The 10,761-nt window shown below is 32.1% G+C and overlaps 1 protein-coding gene across 1 annotated transcript in view; it reads left to right on the forward strand.

Annotated features, from left to right (window-relative positions):
• Positions 1-10,460, forward strand: part of LOC127720756 (coadhesin-like) — a 31,972-nt gene extending 21,512 nt beyond the window's left edge. The window contains exons 5-8 of the mRNA XM_052227510.1: positions 659-829; positions 7,816-7,986; positions 9,408-9,578; positions 10,456-10,460. Of these exons, the coding sequence (XP_052083470.1) occupies positions 659-829; positions 7,816-7,986; positions 9,408-9,578; positions 10,456-10,460 (518 nt within the window). The remainder of the gene's footprint in view (positions 1-658; positions 830-7,815; positions 7,987-9,407; positions 9,579-10,455) is intronic.
• The last annotated feature ends 301 nt before the right edge of the window (positions 10,461-10,761 follow it).

The following is a 10,761-nucleotide window of genomic DNA, read 5'->3' on the forward strand; positions in this document are numbered from 1 at the left end:
TTCCATAAATACCTTTGCAAAGTCTTCTGTCATGATATTTAATGATTTCAGAATTAACTATCGATTCTACTCCGAGTTAACATCAGATAACGTAAATTCAATTTGCTTTCTTTTTAGCATTTTTAAGTTTTGTCGTACAAAATATAGGGTTTGAGAGTTATTCATGAAGGTAAATATAGAACAAAATTTCGGACAAACCCATTTGTTTTAATTTTATGAAAGCAAAACAATTTCAGATATGGCGACAATTCATTTTAAATGAACGATATAAACTATACTACAAAAGATTTTCCCCTTATGCTTTAGTTATAAACCTGCTATGCTATTAAGTAAGCTGTTTTTCATCTGTTTCCATTGATTGTAAATGGTTTGTAAAAAATATTAAGAAAAATATTCAGAAAAACTCCAAAGTGCTGTGGCAATTATTGGAATTTGAACTTAAATGATTTAACGTGATTTGAAAAAAATCAGAAGTGACTTTAAATGTTAGGACAATACATCGATCGCAAGCCATTCCATTTTAAAAATATTTGTCTTTCTGCAACCATTTGGAAATTATCGTATGCTATGATGTTAATTGTACTGTGTTATTCATCTGTTTGAATTGATTGTAAATGGGAGTGGTAAAATATTATTAAGAAAAATCGTCTTATTTTAGTGAATGGTGGATGGAGCGACTGGACTGCGACCTCTGGTTGTACTGTTGACTGTGGTGGTGGATCCATGTCGTATTCTCGAACATGCAATAATCCTACCCCAGCTCACGAAGGTGCCCATTGTTCCGGTTCTAGTACTATGTCAGAGTCATGTAACACTCACAGTTGTCCAGGTAGGAGCCATGTACTAGCGAAAGGCTTTACATCATATAAGACAATCAAATATTGCAGATACTTTAGTATTCACAACATGTATTTGTCAGACAAAAATTATAATAGAATTATAAGCAAGTAGAATTTTTTACAAAACGTTTTGAAGGTCATTTAAATAAACAATAGGAGACGTGAAAACCAAATTGTTATAAGAATAACAAAATCTGAGAACAAACAGATGTACATGAATTTCTGACAACATTCTGAAATAAAGAAATGGTTAACTAGGAAGCTACCTTGACTCTTGGAAACGCTTTTAGCTGTACAAATTTTATACCTCTGCAAAGTCTGTTTTCTGTCAAGATATTTAATGATTTTAGAGTTAACTATCAAATCTACTCCGAGTTTACATCAGATAACGTAAATTCAATTTGCATTTTTAGTGGGTATTGTTAAGTTTTGTCATACAAAATATAAGGTTAGAGAGTTATTCATGAAGGTTAATCTAGAACAACATTTCGGACAAACCCATTAGTTTTAATTTTATGAAAGTAAAACAATTTCAGATATTGCGACAATTCATTTTAAACGATCAATATAAACTATACTACAAAAGATTTTTCCTTTATGCTTTAGTTATATACCTGCTGCTCTTCCAAAGTGCTCTGAAAGTTGTTGGAATTTGAATTTAAATGATTTTACGTGATTTGAAAAAAAATCAGAAGTGACTTTTAAGGTTTCGGCAATAAACTCGATCGCAAGCCATTCCATTGTAAGGATATTTGTCTTTCTGCAACCAATTTGGAAATTATCGTATGCTATGATGTTTATTGTACTGTGTTATTCATCTGATTGAATTGATGGCAAATGTAAGTGGTTTGTAAATTGTTATTAAGAAAATCGTCTTATTTTAGTAAATGGTGGATGGAGCGACTGGACTGCGACTTCTGGTTGTACTGTTGACTGCGGTGGTGGATCAATTTCGTATTCACGTAATTGCAATAATCCTACCCCAGCTCACAAAGGGGCTAATTGTTCCGGTTCTAAGACTAAATCAGAGTCATGTAACACTCACAGTTGTCCAGGTAGGAGCCATGTACTTGCAAAAGGCTACACATTATACAAGATAATCAAATATTGCAGATACTTTAGTATTCACAACATGTACTTGTCTGACAAAAATTATAATAGAATTATAAGCAAGTAGAATTTTGTACCAAAAGTTTTGAAGATCATTTAAATAAACAATAGGAGGCGTGAACACCAATTTGTTATAAGGATTACAAAACCTGAGAACAAACAGATGTACACGAATTTTAGACTATTTCAGAAATATTGGAATGGTTAACTTGGTAGCGTTTTAGCTGTACACATTTTCCATAAAATGCTTTTGCGAAGTCTGTTATCTGCCAAGAGATTTAATCATTTGAAAGTTACCATCAAGTGTACTCAGAGTTTATAATCTAAAAGAAAATAACTGAGGAATGAAATACAATAACACACTTCTAAGGAAAACATTTGACTATCCCCACTGATTTTGTACGCCTTACAAGAAAAAAATTTATCGAAAATTTTTAAATAATGTATCTGTGATGAAATCTGACTAATCACGAGTCGGAATCTTACAATATATGGGAATAGTTGCAATTCGAACTTTGTAGTCTAACATTCGTAATGTACGTTAGCTGAATATTTGTTCAATAACAAGCTAATGTGGGGACTTCATACCTCGATTAAGTAGTTTTAGTATGTGTTAAATTCATCGAAATACAATTTTCGACATAATGATAAATAGTCATATTTCAGCCAAACTGAAAATGAAAAGTGTTTAAGGCCAAACTACAAATATAGAGTTTTTAAGGCCAAACTTGTTCTTAAAACCATCAGTCAATGGAGAAACCAACCACTTAATTTTTTATCCCCTTTTCTGATGATAACCATTTGCTATTCATTATTTTTTAGAGAAGACATAGTATACATTTTAGAAACTTTAATATATTTTGTGTTCTGGTTCGTATTCAGGACGCCATTCTTTGCTCCTTTCAATTGGTAAAACGGATAACAAAAAACAAATAATGAAACTTTGAAATGGAAAAATACTTAATTCTAAACTCGTTCAAAGGGTTTCTTCACGTCTCAATCTTCAAAATCGATTATCTAAAAATACTACTATCGCTAACATTTTTAATAACAAAAATCGTGGTTAACCTTCTATCTATAATGACTTACATGTCCCCGTCTTTCCAATAACAATACCGTAAGGTCCACGTTTAATGGTCGCACATTTACCTTAAATTTTGAAACTGATATCACTTGAAACCTAACAGTATTATATATTTACTCACATGAAACAAACCGGGATGCGGTATTCAGTACGTAGGTGAAACTGGACGATATTTATCTAAACGCAAGCAAGAACACCTTTATCGTTTTAAAAGATCCCGCAAAATTCAAAATTATCATTTATCAACACCTTAAGAAGCACAATCATCTTTTTAAATATTTAACAGTTCAACCTTTAGAAGTAGTTAATAAGCAGCCTGGGGAATCTCATTCAAAATTTGTATGATCACGAAAAATAATTGAATTAAATTGGATTAAAACATTATAGACAGTCTATCCTCTCGGTCTTAATGACAATATCATGGGAATTGGTAATGTATCTAGAACAGATTCTGTTAACATTTTGGATATAGTTTCTAAAACAGGTCGTAAAAACCGTTCTCATGGGCATAGAATTAATCGCAATCAAAGAAAATTTCGTAATAACAATACAAATATTTCGGACCTAATTTCTATTTCAAAAAACAACGGTAGACATTATCTATTAACCAAGCTCTGTTCTTTACCTGTTAATAAGTTACATCAAATTTTGGAGGAATGGAACACAATTCCATATTGCAGTCCTAAGTATGAAATCGTCCAAATTATAATTGCATATTGTTATTCTAAATTGTTTCCAAAAATTGATCGCCCTGAAGATAACAAAAAACATTTTATTAAATTAAATATGTCAATAAAGGTTTTGATTTTGTAAATATTGCCGGTATTTTTAATGATCATTCTGTTAAAGAACAAATTCCTGGCTATTTTGATAATACTGAACTCCCTCTTATTTGTTATGTTTACAAAAATCTACCCGGAAATATGTGTTTAATTACAGCGAAGTGTGTAAACATGTTAATATCAGTGACAATACACCTACGTCATGAAATTGCAGTAATTCCGAATACGTATATGGCCCCAGTTCCCATGTTATAACAGGAGACCTTAACATCGTTCGTGACCGAGAGTTGAAATCATTCCTCAGTAAAGGACCTAAATATTGTCCCCCGTCAATTATTAATTAGAATGAGTGTCGTAACATCATCCAAGACTCACTCCGAACTTACTGCTCTAAATGGATAAAACGAGAAAAAGCTGACAAGAAATCATTAGATTCTTTTTTTGATTCGATAATGAACATAGTTGATATACGTATTCAACATGTTAAAGAACATTATACTCCTAACAACAACCATAATAGCCCAATTTCTCGTATCAAACATAAGCTAAAAGAACTCATCAAAGAATTTGTTTTTGTCCCTGCTGATAAGGCTGCAAACAATATCATTATTGTTTGACGTAAATTTTACATTGAATTCTAAAAAAGGAAATCACGAATTCACCAACTTTCCAACTGACTCCATTTTCGGAAAATGACATCTGTAACAAACATAAACTTTTAGCTACCTCTTTACAAGCAGAACCAAATACAATGAAAGTTCCAACTATGTACTGGCTTCCGAAACTGCACAAATTAAAAATCCTTACAAATATAGATTTATTTCGTCTTCAAGCCATTGTTCCTCTACTAAACTATCTATTATACTTACTAGTACATTTGGTACAATCAAAAACCTGGTAATAAATTGTTCAAATAAGGCCTTTGAAAATATGGAATTAATTACTTTTGGAGTGTCATAAATTCGTTGGAAGTACTTGATAAATTGCATGCTTATATTGGTGATTTTGAATCTGTTCAAAGTTTTGATTTTTCTACTCTATATACCACTTTGCCTCATAATCTTATTAAGAAAAAATTCACATACCTGATTAAAAGGGCATTTAAAAAGTCGGAATGCGAATATATATATGTTCGAACTCTTTTAGGTCATTTTCTAGTAACAACAAACAAAAGAACTATGTCAATTTGACCTGCTTTGATACTATAACTGCCCTTGAATTTTTACTAGATAACAATTTTGTTCGCTATGGAGATTCCGTTTATAGTCAGGTTATCGGAACATCCATGGAAAGTAACTGTGCACCACTTATTGGTAATGCATTAGTACTTTTTGGATCTCTCAGTGACCTTCTTACTGTTTGCTAATACTTGCAATTTTTCAATATGCTAAATGAATTTAATATTTTGTCAATTTTGCATTTTTGTGCTGATTACAGAATTATTTCAATCTGACATTAAAGTAAATGCAGTTTAATTTTCAGATGTGAGGAGCAAAGTGTATTGTTTTAAGAAGAGTTAGTTCTTAATGCAGTCATTTTTCACAATGTTGTTTTTTTCAAAACATTAGAAAATATATAGATTGTTCCTTTTAAAAACTGAATCAGTAATAAAGTTTATACCTAAATATTGTTAAATTTTAAATACTTTGAAACATGCTCTGATTATGTTAGTGACTTGAAATATTATAAGTAATATTAATCTGAAAGGTAATTTTGCAAAATATATTTCAGTTTCTGTAGATCGACAATATTTGGAATAGGTTTACTTGTGTTCTATAGTTTATGTTTTAATCATTTTCCCATTCAATCTATTTCAATCAAATTACTTATTCCATTTAATTTATTCCTTAATCTTGAATAATAAACTCAATTTTATATATTCCTTTTATGTAAATATCAGGGAATTCTTAGCATACTTAAAAATATTGTGATACACTTTACTGTAAAAGTGAAAATTAATGAATTATATTGGTGATTTTGAATCTGTTCAAAGTTTTGATTTTTCTACTCTATATACCACTTTGCCTCATAATCTTATTAAGAAAACATTCACACACCTGATTAAAAGGGCATTTAAAAAGTCGGAATGCGAATATATATGTTCGAACTCTTTTAGGTCATTTTCTAGTAACAACAAACAAAATAACTATGTCAATTGGACCTGCTTTGATACTATAACTGCCCTTGAATTTTTACTAGATAACAATTTTGTTCGCTTTGGAGATTCCGTTTATCGTCAGGTTATCGGAATTTCCATGGAAAGTAACTGTGCACCACTTATTGATATTTAGATGATATATTGGCTCTCAATAATGACGACTTCAGTATGTACACTAAAGAGATTTATCCTGCCAAACTGACTTTATATAAAGCTAATACTAACAAGGAACACTGTCCTTTCCTGGTTCTTGATATCTATATCTTTGACGGGAAGCTTAATACCAGAATTTATGATAAAAGAGATGATTTTTCATTTCCTATTGTTAATTATCCATTTTAGATGGTGACGTTCCCTTGTCACCATCTTATGGTGTTTATATATCTCAACTTGTTCGATTCGCTCGTGTATGTAACAACGTATTTGATTTCAACGAAAGAAATCTCTGTATTACTGAAAAATTATTACACCAGGGTTTTCGATATCACAAACTAGTCAACACATTTACTAAATTTTATCATCGGTACAAGGACATCATTCGTAAATATAAATCAACATGCAGACATCTTATACGTTCAGGTATTTCACATCCAATATTTTATGGTAATATTCTTTACAAAGCACAAAAATGTCGGCATTCACCTCAAAAGCTAACTAAACCTTTAAACAGACTTATTCGGAAGGGATATAGTTACGATACTGTTGTCAGGTCATTAAGGATTGCATATTTTGGTATTAATATTGATTCACTCATAGGGTCTTTGCATCGGAAATAAACACATGTATTCTAAAACCAGTTGTTGGCATGATATGGGTTATGTTCTTCTCATATATTTTATGATGGTATGATACTAAACCCCTAACGGGAGGGATTGAACCTGATTTTCATATGATGAAGAAATAATCTTTCAATCAGTTTAATTGAGGTCTGGAGCTGTCATGTCAGTAACTGCTAGTAGTCCTTTGTTAATTTATGTATCATTGTCATTTTGCTTAGTTTCTTTTGTTACCTATTCTGACATCGGACTCGGACTTCTTTTAAACTGAGTTTCACTGTGCGCATTGCTATGTGTTTCTTTATTCTACATTAGCTAGAGGTATAGGGGGAGGGTTGAGATCTCACAAAACATGTTTAACCCCGCCGCATTTTTGCGCCTGTCCCAAGTCAGGAGCCTCTGGCCTTTATAAGTCTTGTATTTTTTTTTAATTTTAGTTCCTTTATATGTTTTGGAGTTTAGTGTGACGTCCATTTTCACTGAACCAGTACACAATTTTATTAAGGGGCCAGCTGAGGACCACCTCCGGGTGCGGGATTTTCTCGCTGCGTTGAAGACCCATTGGTGTCCTTCGGCAGTTATCTGCTCTTTGGTCGGTTTGTTGTCTCTTTGACATATTCCCCATTTCCATACTGAATTTTATTGAAGATATTTCTCCAGCAAGAAGAAGAAAATAATATTATGATGTTTAATTTATATATTACTCATACCTAACTATGTTGTTCTTTTGAGTCATGACATTGTCAGTTTATTTTCTACTAATGAGTTTAAACGTCCCTTTGGTCTCTCTTTAACTAATAATGAGTATCACGTCCGAGTAATTCGTGAGATAGGAGTCCAATGTCAGCATGTAATGTATACTCACTTTTATTGTGGTATGAATTAATATGAACGCCTTTCGGCGTTGCTGAAATATAACATAAACAACAAAATAATATTTCGAAATGCGCATGTGAGCTGTTAAATCATTTTTGTTAGAATTGAACTTAAATATCAAGTCCATTGAACAGTTAGACTATTCCTCGCTTTGATAAGTATTTATACGGAAACATTGATCTGTCTTCAGTTAATGGTGGATGGAGTGATTGGACATCATGGGCAACATGTACGCTTGATTGTGGTGGTGGAACACAAAGCAAGACACGAACATGTTCAAAACCAGCTCCAGCGCATGATGGATTGGTATGTGGCGGTGACAGCTCAGCTTCGCAGTCCTGCAATACACATTTATGTCCAAGTATGCGAAAATTTGCACCATGTTCATTTTTACATCTTTGGTTTTCAAATAGTATACATGTACTCATTGTTTCATGGGTTAGCATTCTAATGTTAAATGTATAAAGTAAAATAACAAAAATACTGAACTCCAAGGGAAATTCAAAACGAAAAGTCCTTTATAAAATGGCAAAACCAAAAGCTCAAACACATCTAACGAATGGAAAACAACTGTCATATTCCTGACTTGGTACAGGCATTTCCTTATGTGGAACATGGTGATTGAAACCTGGTTTTACAGCTAGCTAATTGTCTCACTTGTATGACAGTTGCATAGAATTTCGTTATATTGACAACAATGTGTAGCAAAACAAACAGACATAATAAGTAAAAACGTCAAACATTGGGGTACAGTAGTCAGCATGGTTGTATAATCTTAATCCATATAAGAACAAATAACTGTTTAAACAAAGAAACACAAAATGGCATATAGACATGTACATAAGCATACATGAAAGAAAAGATCTCAAAATTGACCATTCCACAATAACACAATGGCAGGATGTGTAAGTACCAATCCATGTCATAAGTATCAAAAATGGATAAACTGTAAAGGTTGAAAATATACAAGGATAAAAAAGGGGAACTTTGACACGTAATTAAGATGATAAACAACGTTAGTACCTACAATCTATACTTCAAGACCATCATGTTTTATTTGTGAAGTTGATACGGAATATTTGTATGTAAACTTTACAGTAAACGGTAGATGGTCTGAATGGGCACCTTGGGACACCTGCTCTGTGACATGTGGTGTAGGAACACAAACAAAGACAAGATCATGCTCAAATCCAGCTCCAGACCATGGCGGATTTGATTGCGGTAATGATGACTCAGCAACCCAAGCTTGTACTAAACAGGAATGTCCAAGTAAGTTAGCATTAAATAAATAAGGTTTCAGTGTCCCAAACAAGGCAGAGATTAGCCTGTGTTTGTGTGTTCTTTATTTTTGAGTTGTTTTATTCAACCGTTTATTTCTACAATTTATGCTTTGTTATATTCAACATCCACTTATAAATATTGCTACAATTCTTTATTAATCAGAGGAGGCATCAAGGTTACAAACACAAAATGAGGGATTTGCATAAACCCAAAAAGGAGAGAGACAGGATGCTTTGACTTTGTAAGCGTGTCCTGCTATGCATCTTTCAAAAGCCATGCAAATCCAATTTTAAGAATTGCAGAATAAAGATAGGAAAAATACATTGTCGTTAAACAAAGTAAATGTTATCTGTCGTTTGCTCGAAACATGATAGAAATGATCGGCACAGCCTCGGTTTTACAAGTGTCAAATGCTTGTTGAATTACATTTTATTTTTATCAGACAACTTATAGTTATGTTATATTCATATGTTGATTGTGTACTTAGTTGTTCCTTTTCAGTAAACGGTGGATGGTCTGAATGGGCACCTTGGAACGCCTGCACTGTGACATGTGGTGAAGGAACACGTACGAAGACAAGATCATGCTCAAATCCAGCTCCACACCATGGCGGAGTGGATTGCGGTAATGATGACTCAGAAACACAATCTTGTACTAAACGGGACTGTCCAAGTAAGTTAGCATTACAGAGATTTGGTCTCAGTTTCCTAAACAAGGCAGATATTCACAGTTTTTGTGTGTTCTTTATTTCTGCTAATTTATATTCATCAATTCATAACTTCTACAACTTAAGATAACATTAGATAAACAAGGTTCTTTAAACGTCACACATAAAATCTGATTAATTAACAAGAAGAACTCCACTTAGAATTCTATAAATTGATGTATTCCAGTAAATTAGAACACAGACAGAAATAAAGTAATAAACAGCACAGACACGGAATCTATATACTATAAGACCGGTTTTAAAGTATATCTTTACATTTATCTTTATTGATATATTTAAGGATTAATGAACTTTCAAAATGTCTTTTTGTACTGTGACCACCGCCCCCATCCTCTAAACAAAAACACAAGCAATAAAATGCAAGGTTGATATCAATGTAATTGTCACTTTTTAAATGAAATGATTGGTGTTATTCAGTTGACGAATGTGATGGAATCATTTGCAAAAATGGTGGTAGTTGCATAACTGGTGTCTGTTTATGTCCGTCATCATATACAGGCGATGTTTGTGAGCTGGGTAAGTATTAGAAAATGATTTTAGATGTCAACTAAAACCGTCAGATTATGATATAAGATCTAATCTTATAAATGAGATAAGTCATATTGTGTCTATAGCAGAAAACCAAAATACATCTTGAGGTCAACGTACGGGTTCTACAGTAGACAAGTGTTTGATATACAATATGTAAAATTACTAGATTGTCTCTGATTTGATACATTAATAACTTGAAGTGAATACTGAAAAACTCCAGTGCAAAATCACGTATGTATCTTGATTTATTGAATATTCATAAAGTTAATCCAAAATATTATAATTTTAAAGTTTAAACTGTACGCTATTTTAAGAAAATAAATAATTTGATAGTTGGATTCGTATTAAGGATGTGCGCTTCTCTTTACTTTTTTTTTTTTTTCTTTTTGTCAGATATTCAAAATCCATTAGTTTTATCCATGTAGTGGCAATAAAAATTTTTCCCGCTAACCGCTACTTTACTTTTCATTATTTTATTACATATATTTAAAAAAAAACTGTTTTGTTTTTCTTAGTCTTTGAAAGAAAAAAGGTGCCAACTTAAATGTATTAAACTTTAGAAAGAATTATTCCCCGCCAAATTTTCAAGTAATCATA

The sequence above is a fragment of the Mytilus californianus genome, unplaced genomic scaffold (assembly GCF_021869535.1).
Source record: "Mytilus californianus isolate M0D057914Y unplaced genomic scaffold, xbMytCali1.0.p SCAF_11, whole genome shotgun sequence".
In the NCBI taxonomy this organism is placed as follows: domain Eukaryota; kingdom Metazoa; phylum Mollusca; class Bivalvia; order Mytilida; family Mytilidae; genus Mytilus; species Mytilus californianus.